Raw genomic sequence first — 20,081 nt, forward strand, 5'->3', positions numbered from 1 at the left:
TATGTCTGGGAATATCAGTTTTACAATGCCCCATGGGATGTGTAGTTCCGCAACAGCTGGAGGGCTTTAGTTTGAGGATCCCTGCTCTAGATTGTTTTTTTTATATGCATGTTCCTGAATATTTAATCTTTCTTTCTTCTGGACTTATTAACATTTGAAAAACTTAAAAACTTGGCATGCAATATGGACGCACGCACACACAGAAAAAAAAAGTTGTTTCTCATCAAACACAAACCAAAGTAAAGGGAAAGGATCGGATGTTAAAAATTTGACCCCTGAAGAACATTTTTCCCCGATACATAAACATGTCCACTCTTTTCTAGCACACATCATGCAGTATATAGATGATCATATACAGTGACAAATCCCACACATCATGCAGTATATAGATGATCATATACAGTGACAAATCCTTGAATACACCTAGTCTAGATGGGACATTATACACTCCAGTTCCTTTGCACTACTTTCTTATCTTTAAAATAACCCAATAATAGTAACATACTCACGCTCCAGGCATGTCACCAGCCTCCCGCACTGTGAATGTCTGCAGGAGCTGTCAGACTTGGAAAGAAAGGCTGAACTGTGCTGAGAAGCCGTCTCCTTCTGGTCTTCAGATGACAGAAGCCACAAACAAGCCCTAACTTGCCTGCTGTACTGTGGTTGCTATGATAAACTACTAGTAATGCTAAATCTAATGCTGGCTGGATTACGGAGTGCATATTAACAATCATATGGGTTTACTGAGCCATACTAACAATCACATTAGCAAACCATTAACTATTTCCAAACCAGAGGGAGAACTTACATCCATCTAAAAGGTAAAGTGCAGCACAACAAAGTTTTGTACAGAAAGCCTGCTCATTGTTACTTCTAAACCTATAGATAAAAATAAATCTGAAATGACCAGGCTGCAGTGTTTGTCAGCCACAACAATAATAGCTGTGGACTATACAGACAGAAGCATCGGGCTTCTGTTTTACCAACCATATAGGCAAGGTTCTTTTTTGGCAAAAAAGTTCCTGAACAAATGATGAGTAACATGGTTGCCTTAAAGAGGAAGTAAACCCTCCTCTGACACTTTTACCTATAGGTAAGCCTATGATAAGGCTTACCTATAGGTACTGTAAATATCTCCTAAACATGCACCGTTTAGGAGATATTTACCTTACATTCAGCCAGTGACGTCACTGGCGCATATGCGCTCTGAAGGAACGGCCGCTGGTGCCGTTCCTTCAGAGCTCCGTGCCGTGACCGTCGGCTCCCGTGCGCGGGAGTGACGTCACCGCAGCTCCGGCCAATCAGATGGCCGGATTCCGCGATCCCGGAAGAAGGGCGACTGGACATGTTGCCCGTCATGCAGGTAAGCGGACTGCACGGCGGGGGCTCGTTCTAAGGTAAGTATTTCATAATGAGCTAGTATGCGATGCATACTAGCTCATTATGTGTTTCTCTTGCAGGTTGCAAAAAGAAGAAATTTTTTTTTGGGGGTTTACAACCTCTTTAAGACCCCATTCAGACTAGCGCGACTTGTCAGGCGACTTGTCAGCCTGACAAGTCGCGGTCGCTCGCTCGCCATTGAGTAATACAGGACCCGTTCTAATAGGAACGACACAAGTCGCTTCGACTTAGAAAAAGGGTCCTGTACTACTTTGGGGCGACCTGGGAGCGACTTGCATAGACTTCCATTATGTGAAGTCCCTGCAAGTTGCTGTGCACCGCGACTTCCCAGGTCGCCCCTCGAAGTCGGATCGCCTCAGTGTGAACCGGCTCTTAGATACATTATTTTGAATCTATGTATACATGTGTTTACACTCCTGAAGCCCCGTGCACACGATCTGAAAATTGGACGACAGATCGTCAGTTTTTTTTTAATGCTAGTTGCAAATCGAACATGAAGAGTTTACTAAAAGTAGGAAAATTGAAGTCATGTGTTGTAGTGTATTAGTACTGTATTTTCAAATGCCAACTGTACAGGAAAATGTACAGGACTGGTAAAGGAAAATCAAATCATCTGGTATCGTACGAGAAAAATGTTAATGCTTGTCCAAACTGATAATATCGGATGAACTGTCGTAATCGGTTCTCGAAAGCTCTGTACTAACAATCCGATTATCGCACGATCGCTTAGAAAGCGGTATTTTTCTTCCAATTTTCAGATCGTGTGTATGGGCCTTAAGTGTGTAAAATGCATGTCCTCAGACGCAGACTTTTTGCTACAGATCAGAACACAGTGCATGTTTATGCGCCTGTGTGCGTGTCCCCATTGAAAACAATATACTGTATCTGTCTGTATTCAGGTCTGTAATCCTAAAACGATTTGTTTTTTATGCATGTGTGCACAAGTCCAGTATAGCTGTATTAAACCCAAAAACAAACATTTCTTAGAGCCGGTTCACACTAGCGCAACCTGTCAGGTGACTTGTCAGCCTGACAAGTCGCGCTCCCTCGCGGTCCATTGACCGCTACAGGACCCGTTCTAATAGGAGTGACACAAGTCGCTCCGACTTAGAAAAAGGGTCCTGCACTACTTCGGGGCGACCTCAGAGCGACTTAGATAAACTTCCATTATGTGAAGTCCCTGCAAGTCGCTCCGAAGTCGTGGTGCATGGTAATGCACAAGTCGCCCCCGAAGTAGTAAGGAGTCGTGTCGCCTCAGTGTGAACCGGCTCTTATTCTGCAGTTTACCAATCTTTAAAGTGACACGAAACTCAATTTTTTATTAAATAAAACAAATGCTACAGCAATATTAGCATATTGTACCTTTTTATCTTTCCTTTTCTCGGTATCCCCTCAGAAATGCACGCTTTATTCCTATAATCAAAGACTCCCTGTCCTGGGGTGGCTATGTTCATTCTGCATGCCCCCTTGTGTATTTGAACATAGCCACCCTTCAGTGCTCACCCCCACATCTACGTAATGATGCATTCTGTACCGACACATAATATCATAAAGGCAAATAAAACATGCACATACATACATACAACTCTTGTCCCCTCTTGGCCCATGAGACTGTTGTAGGGTGGGTGAAGCCAGGTTTTTTTTTTCAGTGCATGAGCAGTCTATAGCAGAGAACCATGGGAAATGAAAAGGAGGGGCACAGCTCCGTCCACATGGCCCATGGAAAGGCTCATTAGTGGTGGATCGGGAGTGCGCAGGACACAAATACAGTGTGAAAACAACAGTAAGTGCCATTAAAAAAAAAACACACACACACACAGAGCCATGTTATACGTCATGTTTTATAAGGCTTAAAGTAAAAAAAATGTGTGGGTTTAGTGTCACTTACAGTCCTTTTGACACTGTTGCATTTGCTTTGCTTCAAAAATGATACCTCATGTCACTTTCTTGGTGCTTTAAAGTGTCTCCAAAGCCTCCATAGAAGTCTATCACAACACTCACTAACAGCACCTGCAGCATTTGAGGGGCATATATTCAGATTTAGCTTCCCTTTGTATTGGAGGCATGCACTGGGAAACCAACAAGTGAACCAGAAAGACATCATGATTAGTGACTTCCGGTTCATGCGTATATACCAGTGATGGTGAACCTTGGCACCCCAGATGTTTTGGAACTACATTTCCCATGATGCTCATGCACTCTGTAGTGTAGTTGAGCATCATGGGAATAGTAGTCCCCAAACATCTGGGGTGCCAAGGTTCACCATCACTGGTATATATTATGGAGTGTCTGCTGCAGGCGTCACATTTCGTGTGCAGCATGGAGCAGCAGGAAGGTAAGTGGGGTCCAGATGGAAGCAGAACAACACGTGGTGCGCATCGTGGGAACGCTAAAGCGAAAGGTAAGCAGGGACTGGAGAGATAGGACTGAATTGCAGAGGATCAGCAGAGCTGGGGCACCAGAGCAGGAGAAAGTAGCAGAGGTCACACGAGGTGAGCAGCATTAAATCAATATAGCAAAAGGTGAGCAAGGACTGGAGAGAGAAGTAGAACAGCAAACCATAGGATCAGCAGAGCTTGGAGTTACTATTAAGTGGGGGATTAGCAGAGCTGGGGGTTACTATTGAGTGTGGGATCAGCAGAGCTGGGGGTACTATTAAGTGGGGGATCAGTAGAGCTTGGGGTTACTATTAAGTGGGGAATTAGCAGAGCTGGGGGTTACTGAGTGGGGGATCAGTAGAGCTGGGGGTACTATTAAGTGGGGGGATCAGTAGAGCTAGGGGTTACAACGGAGCAGGTGATCAGCAGAGCTGGGGATACTACTGAGTCAGGGATCTGCTGAACAAATGTACTAATGAGTGGACAGGGAGATCTGCTGAGTGCGGCGCTAATAATCTGGGGATATGTTTAACAGGGGTACTAATGAGCTGGGGTTATTACTGAATTGGGGGTTCTACTGGGACCCTTTAAAACAAAGTTAAAACCAACACACACAGGGCATTTGCTAAGATTCATTAAAGCTTCAAAAAAGCATCACAGAAGCATCAAAAACACATTAAGAGCCGGTTCACATTAGCGCGACTTGTCAGCCTGACAAGTCGCGCTCCCTCGCGGTCCATTGACCGCTAAAGGACCCGTTCTAATAGGAGCGACACAAGTCGCTCTGACTTAGAAAAAGGGTCCTGTACTATTACGGGGCGACCTCGGAGTGACTTGCCTAGATTTCCATTATGTGAAGTCCCTGCAAGTCGCTCCAAAGTCGTGGTGCAATGTAATGCACAAGTCGCCCCCGAAGTAGTAAGGAGTCATGTCGCGCTCTAAAAAGCATGTTGAAGCAGTAGGCACTTTAATGTGTGTTAAAGTCCATAAAATAAATAGGCCCTTAGGCATCATGCACACTGCTGCTTTCAAACTCACATTTTTGTGAGTTTATGCATTTTTTTTTCTGCCCTTAAATTCCCCTCTATGTTATCCTATGTGTCCATGTACACATGGAGGTTTTTAGCATTTTAGAGGATGTTTTCTGAATGCCCTAAAATCGCATTCAATGGAGGCAATTTTGACTACAAAAAAACACGAAATGCTGTTAAACACGCCTAAATGCTAGGTGCATTTAGCACTTCAGCATTTATTCATTTCAACGGACAAAATAAACTACAGTTCCGGCCAATGAAATGAATAAACCTTCAAACTCCAAACTCTGCTAAACTCTGCTAAACTCACATAAACTGTTTTGAAAAAAATGCAAAGCTATTTCTGACGCCGGGAAAAAGCAGCTGTTAAACGTGCTTTCAGTAGCTTTTTCCATTTGCGTTATTGCACGTTTGGCCACGTTGCTTTTAGCAGCGTTTTTCTGCCTCCATTCAAAATCAATGGTTCCCTATGGGAGCCTATTGATTTGAATGGAAGTCGCACCGCAAGTCGGATCCGACTTGCGGCGCGACCTGCACTGTGAGAATCTTGAGGGGGAACTCCACGCCAAAAATGGGAAAAAAACTGCGTGGGGGTTGACGTCATCTGTGACATGAGGAGGCGGGGTCTCCCGATGACGTCATCGGAGGCCACGCCCCTAATGGCTATATAATAAGCTGCAGAGACCGGAGACCGGCATAATCACCGGAGACGTCGTCGGAGGAGGACCGGAGGAAGAAGAAGAGCCGATAGCAAAAGAGCAGAATACCGGAGAGGAGAAGAAAAGAAGAGAGGACAGCAGAAGAGCGGACAGCAAAAGAGCAGAAGACCCCGGAGAGGAGAACACAAGAAGAGCGGACAGCAAAAGAGCAGAAGACCCCGGAGAAGAGCCGGATGAAGATTTTTAATAAACTTTCCAAAACGTCTCCTGTCGTTATTTCCATACACTGCCTTTTATGTGGTGAATGAGTAGGGGTACAGTGTACCCCATACCCATTCACATAGGGAGGGGGTCCGGGATCTGGGGGGCCCCCTTGTTAAAGGGGGCTTCCAGATTCCGATGAGCCCCCTGCCCGCAGACCCCCACAACCACCGGCCAGGGTTGTGGGGATGAGGCCCTTGTCCTCATCAACATGGGGGCAAGGTGCTTTGAGGTGGGGGGTGCAGAGCTCCCCCTGCCCCAAAGCACCAACACCCCCCCCCATGTTGAGGGCATGTGGCCTGGTGTGGTCCAGGGGGGGTGGGGCCGCTCGCTCGTCCCCTCCCCTTTCCTGGCCTGCCGGGCTGCATGCTCGGATAAGGGTCTGGTATGGATTTTGGGGGGGACCCCACACCGTTTTTTCGGCGTGGGGCTACCCTCAAATTCCATACCGGACCCGAAGGGCCTGGTTTGGAACCTGGGGGGGGGGACCCCCACGCAGTTTTTTTCCCATTTTTGGCGTGGAGTTCCCCCTCAAGATTCTCACAGTGCAGGTCACGCCGCAAGTCGGATCCGACTTGCGGTGCGACTTCCATTCAAATCAATAGGATCCCATAGGGAACCATTGATTTTGAATGGAAGAAAAAACGGAATTTTTGTAAAATCTTACCTGTAAAATTCCTTTCTCTGAGTCCTCCGACAGTCGCCGCCTCTTCATATTCGTCACAATGGGGGTATTAGACTTTGCTCCGTAGGAGTAGCTAGGCAACAGAATATGTCACTATTAAAGCTTTTAACATATCCCACCCCCAGGGGGTGGTCCCCTCAGTCTATACCCTCCTGCTTCCTGTTCCATACCTCAGTTTCAGTAGAATAGCAGTAGAGTACATACACAAACCCCAAAAGAGGGGCGGGTGCGGCGACTGTCGGAGGACTCAGAGAAAGGAATTTTACAGGTAAGATTTTACAAAAATTCCGTTTTCTCTTACGTCCTCCGACAGTCGCCGCCTCTTCATATTCGTCACAATGGGGACGTCCCAAAGCAGTGCAAACATGAGGGGTGGGAAACGCAGCCGCGCCTAAGGCAACGCCGTCTCCACAGCAGAGAAAGTAACCTTACCAAAGGAAGGAAACCAGCTGGGCAACATGAAAAAAACTTTGCTCAACAGGAGCAACAACCCAGGAAGAACAAATAAAATCAAAAAGAAGATAAAGGCTGAGACAAAAGCCCCAGCACAGAAACAGCCAGCTAACTCCTGAAAGCTAGACATTGAAACTGAGGTATGGAACAGGAAGCAGGAGGGTATAGACTGAGGGGACCACCCCCTGGGGGTGGGATATGTTAAAAGCTTTAATATTGACATATTCTGTTGCCTAGCTACTCCTACGGAGCAAAGTCTAATACCCCCATTGTGACGAATATGAAGAGGCGGCGACTGTCGGAGGACGTAAGAGAAAAAAACTTATAACGTGGCTGAACGTAGGTTCATCACGTTCAGTCACGTTTAGTCACGTTCGGCCACGTTTCTGCGTTTGAAACGCCGGGAAACACACGTTCGAACGCAAATAATTGCATTCTAAAAAAAGTCCCTGAACGCAACTGCCTGCAAATGACTGTAAACGACCCTGTGTACATGGACAGATAAGATAACATGGAGCTGCGTTCAGGGGCTTCTGAAAAAAACGCCCAACTGCTCCTAAACGGCCGTTTCCAGCGTCCCGTGTACATGGAGCCTAAGCATGAAGGTAAAAAACCTTCTCTGTGCAGCAGCCCCCCCCCCCCCAACACTTACCTGAGCCCTATCTCAATCCAGCGGTGTGCACAAGAGCCTCGGCTCCTCAGGGGCTCTTACTCCTCATTAGCTGAGATAGCAGCAGGAGCCATTTGCTCAGCCAGTGAGCCAATGATGGAGGGGAGCCGCGTCCCTGTGTGTGAATGGACACTCTGCTTGCTCTGAGGGCACTCGACAGGAGGGAGTGATCCAGGAGCGCCGGCCGGGGACCCCCAGAAGAGCGAGATCAGGGCTGCTTTGTGCAAAACCACTGCTCAGATCAGGTAAGTATGACATGTTTGGAATTTTTATTTTTTAAAGAAAACCATTAATATCACTTTAATATGGTTGCTGCATTTTAGGCTTTTCCCTTCATTTGTTTATATCTGGTGAACCAGCAAATAAAACACTTCATGTCTTAGGGTGTCTTCATTCTGGATGGGACAGCAACAGAGACACCTTGGACCCCTCCTTCCTAGTTTGGGGCGCGCACCCGCTGACCTATGCTGTGATTGGGCACAGCACAAGTTTGACAGCAGTTTCAGCCAATGATTTCAGCTGAAACCTGCTGATCGGTTGTGTCCAATCACACTCGCAGGTGCAGATGTCGGTGCCACGTCACGCTGCTATGGAGTCCGCCTATGTGCAGCGCATAGTGCGCATGCGCGAGGGGCTTCATAAGGCCGGGGAACGAGAGGCAATCCTCACTTCTCTCAGGCAGAGAGGAGAGGACAGACCTACACTGCGCCAGCTTAAGGAACACCTCTATCCAATCCCGAACAGCAAACGTAAGTGCAAACGGACTTCAGGTTTTTTACCCTTGAATAAAACTTGGCACCATAGTCACGGTAAACGAAAGTCACCTTAATCTATGTAAAAGCACCAGGTGTAATTTTCAAGCACAAGGAGATTTTTGCACCAATCTCGGGACAAACCTGACACCTTAGTCACACGATACCGCAAGCCATCCTTTACTGTATCAAACACTACCTACAAAACAAACTATTATCATACTATAGACCAAGAGCCCAGTGAAAAAAGAGGGGAATTTCTCCCCAGGACCCCGGAGGAAGCTCTTCCCACCAGCCTACCCAACTGTAAGTGAAGGAAAATACATATATACTTTTATGTCAATCTTTATGAATTCCAGCTACTCAATAAACACCATATATATAACCCTAGGCTTTGCAGTACACGATTCCCGCTGTGATTGTGAACGGATACAGGAGCCTCTGCGCAGAAATAATGGCTACACCCATGTATGTAATTATAAGCATTATTAACATATACAAGAGATCATACATGATGTAATTAGAGGATTCTTGAATAATCCTTTACAATTTATATTATTTTCATAGACTACAGACTGAGTGACTGAACGCTTTGAAAAAGGCCCATGATAGAGCCGAAACGCGTCAGCAATCTAGGATTATTTTCTGGAATCATTTTCCTTTCCAACATCCATGGGAAAACAGAAAAAATCCTTGTTCAAAGTCACCAAATGCACCATTGTCACTGATTCGGTTGAATCATCTTTTTCTTCCTCACACTTGAGCCCCTGTCCCAAGCACATTTTTCACTGAATGCTTGTTGTAATATCCAATCAGTATTTACGGAATAAATATCATCTTTAATTTTATTTTTTATTTTCATTTGATTTATATATCTCAACTCTTTATGTATACCTATTCACTTGCCTGTAAAGTCCCACCCCATTTGGTTTGAGGCACCAGCAACCCCCAATACAAATATATATAGGGACGGTGGCAGAACCTACTAAAGTATATTCAAAAGAAAAAACCCCCCCCTCCTTTATTGTCCGCTACCCTATCACAGTCCCAATATAAATCGCTGATCACCGCCATTGCAGTATAGCGTCTATAGCTGAGTAATTTCCAATATATATACCATAGTTTGTAGACACCATAACTTTCACACAAACCAATTATTACACACAAGATTTTTTTTCTTTTTTACCAAAGACATGTCGCAGAATACATTTTGGCCTAAATTTATGAAGAAATGTATTTATTTTTTTTATTGACTTTTTCATTTATCTAGCAAAAAATAAAAAAACCCAGTGGTAATCAAATACCACCAAAAGAAAGCTTCATTTGTGTGAAAGATATAAATTGTACATGCGTACAGCGTCGCATAACTGCGCAATTGCCAGTTAAAGTAGCCCAGTTCTGAATATCAAAAAACTGCCCTGGTCAGAAAGGGGCTAAATCCTTCCGGGGGTCAAGTGGTGAAATAAGTTACATTAAAAAAACAATAAATGGAAGCCAGGCTTACACGCTGCTCTCATACTTCCTTTTATGAGCTGATTTACTACATAAACAATTAAGGGCCAGTTCGCACCGCATGCAGTCCAATGTGTTTTATCTGCATCAATAACACATGGATAGCAGGTCATATGGTTTACAATGGCATAGTTCACAGCAGTGTGGTCAGTTCCCGTGCGTTCCAGTTCCAGGAAAAAAAAGTAGAACGTGCTGCATTTTTTCGGCACTCGACTGTACTGGAATGCGGTAAAACGCACCAAAATGTATCAAAAACCACACTGGAACACACATGTCCTTATTTAGGGTCAGTTCACAGCATAGAAAATGCAGTCCGGATGCTTTTCTGCATGCACGTATTTTTATGTAGTTCAGTGCATTTTTTATGCGTTTTTGGTGCGTTTTTTCACGTAGTTCAGTGCATTTTTTCCCCTTTTTTCTTAACCTTAAATAAGGACATGTATGTTCCATAGCATTTTTGGTGCGTTATACCTCATTCTAGTACAGTCTAGTAAAGAAAAAAATGCAGCACATTCCATTTTCTTTTTTCTGGAACTAGAACCATATACCCTACTATCCATGCATTTTTGATGCAGAAAAATAACACAATGGACTGCATGTGGTGTGAACTGGCCTTTAAGGTTAAAGAGGAAGTAAACCCTCAAAAAAAAAAAAAAAACCTGTAAAGACAAAGGCATAATGAGCTAGTATGCACCTCATACTAGCTCATTATGAAATACTTACCTTAAACCGCAGCCCCCGCAGTGCCGCCCGCTCAGCGACAGGGCAGCCGACATGTCCGGCCGTCCTGCTTCCTCGTTCGCGTCCTCCGGCCATCTGATTGGCCAGGGGCACGATTACATCACGGCATAGGGCTCTGAAAGGAACGGCACGGGTGGCCGTTCCTTCAGAGTGCATGCGCCAGTGACGTCATCGGCTGCATGCAATGTAAATATCTCTTTGGGTGACTTTAAGGTGAGTTTATAGCCTCTTTAAGAAAAAAGAGTGGGGGAAAAATGCTCTGGACTACATCAAAAACGCACCGGAACCCTAAAAAAAAGTGTCAAAAACGCGCATGCAGAAAAGCATTTAGAACACATGTGGACTGCGTTTCTATGGTGTGAACCCACCCTTGTTTTTAATGGTACTGTACTATTTGGCCTCTTCCTTGTCTTCCTATTTTATGATGGCTTATGATCATTTGGAGGATATGTTCACTATTACTGGGCTGTGAAGGCTGGAGCTGCTTGTATCCATTACCACAAATGTGCTTATCACCTCCTATAATCTAGAGGAGATTTCTGGTAAGGAGTGTGTGGACCTGGAGGTTTCAGATTGAAGCAGGCACTGGAGTGAAAGTTCACTTTCTGGACATTTTTTTTACAGTTAGGCTTCATTACACGGGACGTCTGAAAACCTTTCCTGAACGCTGGAACAGCTAGTAATCGATGGTTAAAAACGTCCGTTTTGCCACGTTTACATGCCACGTTTAATAGCGTTTTTACATTGTAAAACGGTCAGAAATGTGTCCTCATTGAAAACACCTATATAAGAAACGCTTATAAATGCAAGTTACTGCGTTTAGACGCGTTTGCACGCTGTTGCAAGCATTTGGCGTTTCAAATGCCAATAAACTTCCGTCTGAACTCATTTTTTTACTTTCAAAAAAAAAAAAACGCTACTAAACTCAACTGCCTCTAAACGACTATAAACGCCTCAGTGTACATGGACAGATAACATAACATAGAGGAGAGTTCAGGGGCTGCTGAAAAAAAATGCCCAACTGCTCCTAAACTTCCATCTATCAGCAGCAGTCTACATGAGGACTAATGCTGGCCATACACTAGCCGAAATATCGGGCAAACTCATTTTCGAAAAACGAAAAATCGGCCGTGAGAGCAGGCGATCGTGCCATCATGTAATGACCGAATTTCTAACAATAAATCGTTCAATGGACATAAATGAATTCAGTTTGTCACATATGCCTAGTGCAAACAGGTCGGCCGAGAAACACATTAACCTTTCAATTTATCGTTCGTTTATTGTTCGGCCGGCAGATTTTCAAAACTGTTCCTTCAATTTTTTTCGGCTCTGAAAAGTTGAAAACGATTTTCTATTTGTGCCCATTAACTGGAAGAAAAACGGACGATCGGACCAAATGACAGATTTTCGAACGATTTTTCGGCAGGTGTATCGCCACCATAAATGGTTGTTTAACACATTATGTGATTTGCTCTTTGTTCCTTCTGAGATTTGCTCACGATTTATTACACAAGTGTCATAATGGTTTACACTTATTTGGATTCTTGATATATATTTATGGAATGACCCTTATTACAAAAGAAGACACGCTAGCCCTTTAAGTATTTTGTCTGTCCTACACATTATATATTTTATCTAGTTCTAGGGTCTCTGTTTATTTGATTGGTTTTTGATTACTTCTGAACATGCACTATTTACATTTCTTCTTCCAAAGCTGCAAGACCATACAAGTAAATGAAGGGGCTGGAAAGCCCCAGGATTAGGGATGCGCCGATACACCAAGCATTTGAGCCAGTATTGGTACTTGCCCAAATGCACCCAATACCGAAACTGATACTTTGCGGTGCAATCTGGATCAATACAAAATGAATTTTCAGAAATTGTACTGCAAAGAATCGCATGCGATTTGAACAGGAATGCAGTGCGATTTCCCCCACTGCTCCTGTGTGTTTATAGAAAGGGATTAAAGCCCCATCTAGTGCGCATTTTAATAAATGTTAGAACTCACAGTAATTATCTGTAGCAAATCTGGGTCACTGGAGGTGCTCACAGGGCTGGAGGAGATGTAGAGGCTGTCCGCTCCCAAGCTGACATAATTTTATACCCACGGGGGTCCCAAAATTTTTCCTCCGGCCCTGTAAGCATCTGCAGCGGGCCCTAATTTGCTACCAGATATGTTCTGCGAGTTCTAATATTTTTTATACTGCCCACTAGATGGCGCTTTAATCCCTTTCTACACATGCAAGCGTGGGCGGTGGGGGAAATTCCATCCATATTCAGAAAGGAATCGCACTGCATTCCTGGTCAAATCGCATACGATTCTTTGCAATGCGATTTGCGCCAATTTGTTTTGTATTGACACAAATCGCACCTCAATGTATTTGTACTCGGTGTCGGCAAGTACTTTACCGAAAGTATCGTTACTCGTACTTGCTGATAAAAAAAACGGTATGAGTGCAACTGTAGCCAGATTACAAGTAAACCCCATTCTTCAATGAAGAGAGATAACACCGCTCAGACTAGTCAAAGTCCACAATTCAAGGTGGGTGCTGAACCTCGGCTCGCCACCAGGAGAAGCATGAAATAAGAAAATGGTCGCACACCACCACGGAAGTCAATGCAGTAAAGTTCCTTTATTCACATACAGTAAGTGGTACAAGGTACAGCAGGGTAGGACAGTAGACATGTTTCACACGACTGCTACGTGTTTGTTCACTACCCCATTCTTCAGTTTGACCAGTGGTCCCTAAACTGCCACCCAGTGCTTGCATTTAACTGGCCATTGGGGCACAATTCCTTACACTGACACCAAAAATGGGGCACATTTTATCCCACTGACACTTGTTGAAGCAGTTATTCCCACTGACACCAACACTAGGGCACATTTCCTCCCACTGACACCATTTATGGAGCATAGTTATTCCCACTGACACCAACACTAGGGCACATTTCCTCCCACTAACACCATTGATGGAGCACAGTTATTCCCACTGACACCAACACTAGGACACATTTCCTCCCACTAACACCATTGATGGAGCACAGTTATTCCCACTGACACCAACACTAGGGTACATTTCCTCCCACTGACACCAACACTAGGGCACATTTCCTCCCACTAACACCATTGATGGAGCACAGTTATTCCCACTGACACCAACACTAGGACACATTTCCTCCCACTAACACCATTGATGGAGCACAGTTATTCCCACTGACACCAACACTAGGGCACATTTCCTCCCACTGACACCAACACTAGGGCACATTTCCTCCCACTAACACCATTTACGGAGCATAGTTATTCCCACTGACACCAACACTAGGGCACATTTCCTCCTACTAACACCATTGATGGAGCACAGTTATTCCCAATGACACCAACACTAGGGCACATTTCCTCCCACTGACACCATTGATGGAGCACAGTTATTCCCACTGACACCGATTGAGAACTATTAAAATACGGGGCACTATTCCTCCTACTGATATCAACAATGGGGCATCATTCCTATCACTGATACCCAGGAAGTTGGCATTATTTTTCCGGATGATACCAATGACAGTGTACTGCTCCTTCCTCTGTCACAAAAGATAGGGTACTATTCCTCAAACTAACACAAACAACAGGGCATAGATTCTCCCACTGACGCCAACAATGGAGAACTATTACTTCCACATACACCAACATTTGGGCATTATTCCTACCCTCACTGACCACAGGCCCCAAGGTCATTTTTCATTCCCACTGACCACTGGGTGTGAAGCATGTTTATTCCCACTGATAGAGGGGCATTTTTCACTTCCACTGGCAGCAGTCTAGCCCCATAATGTCTTAAAGAGGTTGTAAACCCACCTCACAAACGTTTACCTATAGGTAAGCCTATATTAAGGCTTACCTATAGGTGCTATAAATATCTCTATAAAAGTGGATATTTCTGCGCTAATATAATTATATAAAAAATTAGTATTGTAGGGTGAGCTGCTGCACAAAGGAATCACAGAAAAAACCCATAGTGGAAATTAAACGAAAATGTGCTGCGCTAGAAAATAGTGAATAATAAAATCACCAAAAAATACAAAAATTATATAATACAGAAAATATATATATCACTCTGTATGTGTGTCGGGATAAGGTAACCTGAAATTAATCAGTATTCCTTAAAAATGTGAATTTCACCAATGTATATCAATAATCACATAAATCATAAATCATCCAGTGTAAAATATAATAGAGTGAAAAAATTAGGATAATAATTAAATTAAATCCCAATAAAGTCCATGCAAAAATTAGGAGAAAATCCAAGAAGGTGTGCCACAAGATCCCAAAGAGTGCATCCACGCAATTCCTTGTAAGAATATAATAGACACCAACGTGTAAATCACCCAGGGAAAATCAGATGGCTGCTTACCAGAACGGGTAGGTCTCTCAAGCTAATGAGTAGACCACAGAAAGCTTAAGTGTAATGCCAAGGATGGCCACAGGATGTCTCCTTTAAATTCTCAATGGCGATGTCCACATAGTGGGAAACAAATTATGACAGGGACATAGTGTAACTCCGTATACAAGGCATTTATTAAAAAGTAAAAAGCAGATAAAACCACTCACATTTGCGATGTGAATTCAAGGCATCTAAAGGTTACAGGTACGCTGGAAACGAACGAACATCTCCCTCGCTGTTAGTATCTAGGTAGCCGGCTTGTTGGGGGCGTGGTCTCGTCACGTCTCAGGACGTGACGAGACCACGCCCCCAACAAGCCGGCTACCTAGATACTAACAGCGAGGGAGATGTTCGTTCGTTTCCAGCGTACCTGTAACCTTTAGATGCCTTGAATTCACATCGCAAATGTGAGTGGTTTTATCTGCTTTTTACTTTTTAATAAATGCCTTGTATACGGAGTTACACTATGTCCCTGTCATAATTTGTTTCCCACTATGTGGACATCGCCATTGAGAATTTAAAGGAGACATCCTGTGGCCATCCTTGGCATTACACTTAAGCTTTCTGTGGTCTACTCATTAGCTTGAGAGACCTACCCGTTCTGGTAAGCAGCCATCTGATTTTCCCTGGGTGATTTACACGTTGGTGTCTATTATATTCTTACAAGGAATTGCGTGGATGCACTCTTTGGGATCTTGTGGCACACCTTCTTGGATTTTCTCCTAATTTTTGCATGGACTTTATTGGGATTTAATTTAATTATTATCCTAATTTTTTCACTCTATTATATTTTACACTGGATGATTTATGATTTATGTGATTATTGATATACATTGGTGAAATTCACATTTTTAAGGAATACTGATTAATTTCAGGTTACCTTATCCCGACACACATACAGAGTGATATATATATTTTCTGTATTATATAATTTTTGTATTTTTTGGTGATTTTATTATTCACTATTTTCTAGCGCAGCACATTTTCGCTATAAATATCTCGTAAACATGCTGCGTTTAGGAGATATTTAGAGTGCATACTGCCGATGACGTCATCGGCGCATGCGCTCTGAAGGAATGGCCACCCGTGCCATTCCTTCAGAGCTCAGTGCCGTGAACGGCGCTCCCGCGCACAGACGCGGGAGTGATGTAATCGCGCCTCCAGGCCAATCAGATGGCCGGAGGATGCAAACCCGGAAGCAGGACGGCCGGACATGTCGGCCGTCCTGTCGCTGAGCAGGCGGCACGGCGGGGGCTTTGTTTTAAGGTAAGTACTTCATAATGAGCTAGTATGCGATGCATACCAGCTCATTATGCCTTTGCCTTTACAGGGCTTTTTATTTCTCATTTTTTTTTCTCATTTTTTTTGGGGGACTTTACTTCCTCTTTAAGAACATTGAACAACCAACTCTTTGTTTAGAAAGTCTGGAGGGGCCCAATTCGACTATTAGCTTGCTTTAAGGAAGAACATACATAAGATTATTCACTGTACCTTTTGCATTGATGAACAGCACCCAGCAAAAGTGAAACACTTCAGAGACTGTACAGGGCTGGCGTCTGGAAATAAAAGCAGACAGATATCAATTAATGACAGTGACAGCTGAAAAGAATCTGGAGGAACCAAACCAGTATCACAGCCCATAACTGATTAAATGCTGGTAGATGATAGGAGATACATAGAAGAGGTTTTCTACTGTCAGTATAATATGAGGTTATTTACTGAAGGCAAATAGGCTGTTCACCTTGCGAGGAAACCGTCGCTTATCTTAGTAAATAAGGTGAAGCTCTGCTAACTTCCATCATTCAATCATATACAAGCAAAAAAAAAACTTTTTTTTTTTTTTTTTTGTAATCCTTTTTGCACTGGGTTGCCAAGATAATTTTTACCACAATCACTAAGCTAAGCGAAAAATCCCTTGAAAAGTAAAAATTCCCTTTCAAAGTGAACAGCCTATATATGCCTTTGGTAAACCAACTTCTATATGTGCAGTATTGTCAAGCTAAGACATGTCAATTCATTTATACAAAAGTTCTAAATTCTCAGTATCAGTGATATGCAACATTCTTGTTCCAGAATGACTTGCTAAGTTCCTAAACATGCAGGTGTCAACGAGGCATTAGGACCTCTGAGGAGTTTGGGGTTAGAGAGGTTGTATAGAGATTATTGGTTTATAAAAAAAGGAAGCTCAGTGTTTAGTTATGAGGAATTGCAATAAATCAAGGCTACAGCATTTGTTAGCATTCAAACTGTGTCTTCAGGGGCCATAAAGCCCCGTACAACCTGACCCCACTCATGGTCACTACTCTTAAAGCCTGGAAGGTGGGATTAAGTTTTGAATCTAATTCATCACATGCAGCATCTCCGCATACCCCTCTGTGGCTTAACCCTAATCATCCTGATTTATACACACAACCTTATCCCCATGCATGGACCAAATATAAGATCAAATTGATTTCCCATAGAGTTGAGTCAAGGCCAGCTCCTTCCATTTTACACCATCAGCACTAATTACAATGTTCCAACTACCTATTAATTTCGATACTGGCAGTTACCTCACCTTTGGTAGAAAATTCCCCCATTCCCAATCCCTAACTCTTTCCCCTTTGGATCTAGAGCAAGCCTACCTCTGCACTGTATAACCATTTATGTATGATTACTCTTACTGATATGTCCTCCATGGCAGAAGTGGCCTGCTGACATTCCAGATCTGGATGGCGATGACTGGTTGGGATTTTGGGACTTTCCCTTTAAGCACGTGGTCGCTCTTCATGATAGGCTTTTTCAATTTAGGATAGTCCACAGTGCGTACTTCACCCCTTACCAGATACACAAAATGGATCCGAGTATTTCCCAGTGCTGTTGGCGTCGCCCCCATTCTCCTGGAAATTTCAAATATATATTTTGGTCCTGCCTAGGGATGCACCGATCCGTCTTTTTTGGACCCGATACCGATATCTGGCGTTGTGAAATCGCTGATACCGATACCGCAACCGATCCGGAGCTACACACAAAGCATGCAGCTGCAGTACAGAGCAAAGCCACTGCTTCATGTGTATGGCTCCTCCATTCACAGGCAGAGTGCATCTGATATCACTCCGCCTGTGAGCCGGACCTATACAGAAAGTAGCAGCTCCCATCCCATACCACTACTGTACTTAGTAAGGGATGGCTAAACCGTTACCAACTAAAAAAAAAACAGATCGGCCAGTGGATCGGTCAATGTTACCGATCCCCCGATCCATCTAAAATGGCCATATCGGTGCCGATATCCGATCCGAATATCGGATCGGTGCATCCCTAGTCCTGCCCAGCCATCGTGCAATTTTGGGAGCCGGTCCTTGAAGTCATTGATTTAGTCTCTGGCTTAGTTGTTCCTTCATCCCCACGAGTCTGCCTCCTGGGCCTTGTGGAAGAGTTGGCTTCAACGGTAGCAGAACAGACTATGCTGGGACTGCTTATTTTATGCCCAGAAATCCATCACCCTTGCCTGGAAAAAGCCTGCCCCGCCCACGGTGGCATTCTGGAAGCAACTGGTCAATGCCACCCTTCATTTATACAAAGACACCTACTGTAATCGAGGATGTCCAAAAAAATTCAACAAAGTATGGTCAAAATGGCTACATAATGATTCAACAACTACGACGTTGGATGCTCTCTGAGTTTCTGCTTTTTCTTGTTTTGAACTTGTTGTCTTTTGCATCTGGGGGGTTGCTGAAACCTTTATTGTCCCTAGTGTCTTGCAGCGAGATGCTCTTATGGGTATATACCCTGGCTATAGCATGAGCCACACACGCACACACAAACAGTTTTTGCATATGTTTCTTATGTATTGGTTTTTCAGCTCGGTCCCTCTGTGTGGTGTTGGCCGAGCCGGGCCCTGAGTGGGTTCTGTTGGGTTTTGCAAAACTTTAATAAGCATAAAAAAACTGTCTTCATTCCTGGGATGCCTCAACCAAGCAGGAAGCCTTCCCTCATCCAAAGAACAGGATACATTCAGTACTGCAAAACCGGTGACTTACTGTTAGGTGCACAGTATACCAGGCAATCATGTAAGAATCTAAATGCTGGGATACTAAAGAGTTTGAAAACAGCTGCAATAGTTCTCAACGGAAAGTATTAAAATAACTCAGTCAGAGGTACTCCTTCACTAACTGGACAAGAGTAAACTTAAATGTGGCTGCTATGGGTTCCTGAACTTTGTACGTCATCTGTTTGCACAGCCTCACTGGATCAGCCATAGTAACATTGGTTTATCTCTAAACCTAAAATATTAATTAAGATTTTCTGTAGGAAATAAAAAAAAATAAGGCTCCATTTACAATGTGCATAGCGGGAACTCGCACTCCTGCTTGCGATTTTGTGTGTGTAATTTTCATGTGATTCTGTGTCACGCATAGTGCAGCCCATTCTCTTCAATGGGCTACCCTATGCATGTTTGTCATTCAAAAGAAGCTCCTATTCTTGTTTGGGCAACAAACAGCGCAATATTTAAAATCACGTTCTGCCGCAATTGCAGTGCGATTCTTTTGCGTGGCAATATCGCACTGTGTTTGGGGTGCTATTTAGAATTACCATGCAATTTTGTATTGGCCAATTGTGAATGGGGCCTAAAGTTTGCATGCTTTGACAAAGGATTGTGCAGAACTTCCACTCTGACAATACTAAAAAGGCATCAATGTATAGAAAAGTAAGCAGATACTTCTCAGCACTGATGCATGTTGGTAGGGGCAGGAAAATCTCACTACTCTTTAGTAAGGGGTTTCTTTATGTATCATAGATGAACCCTAATTCCAGCCTGGCTCAGTTATTCAGTGTAATGTAATAAAAAGCCTTCAAGATTACTTTACCCCCCCCCCCCCCCCCCCCTGCGTGTAAAGTAATTGATTCAGATCCTGGAAATTATTTAAACTGATAATTATGTAAAAATCAAGCAAAGTCTATTTTAGCTTGGTGTCTTTTTTATTACTTATTAGGTTTACCAACATAAAATAATAGGTTTTTATGACTTCAATTATTGTATTAAACATTGCAATAAATCAAAGAATTCTCATTGTATTTAATTTGGTGAATCTGTAACAATGTTTCCAGACACA

The 20,081-nt window shown here is 43.6% G+C and overlaps 1 protein-coding gene across 1 annotated transcript in view; it reads right to left on the bottom strand.

Annotated features, from left to right (window-relative positions):
* Positions 1 to 20,081, bottom strand: part of RBL2 (RB transcriptional corepressor like 2) — a 172,251-nt gene that overhangs the window by 106,314 nt on the left and 45,856 nt on the right. Inside the window, exon 4 of the mRNA XM_082270915.1 lies at positions 16,480 to 16,544. Within this exon, the coding sequence (XP_082127041.1) occupies positions 16,480 to 16,544 (65 nt within the window). The remainder of the gene's footprint in view (positions 1 to 16,479; positions 16,545 to 20,081) is intronic.

This window comes from Pelophylax lessonae (genome assembly GCF_965119305.1).
Source record: "Pelophylax lessonae genome assembly, chromosome: 10".
Taxonomy (NCBI): Eukaryota; Metazoa; Chordata; class Amphibia; order Anura; family Ranidae; genus Pelophylax; species Pelophylax lessonae.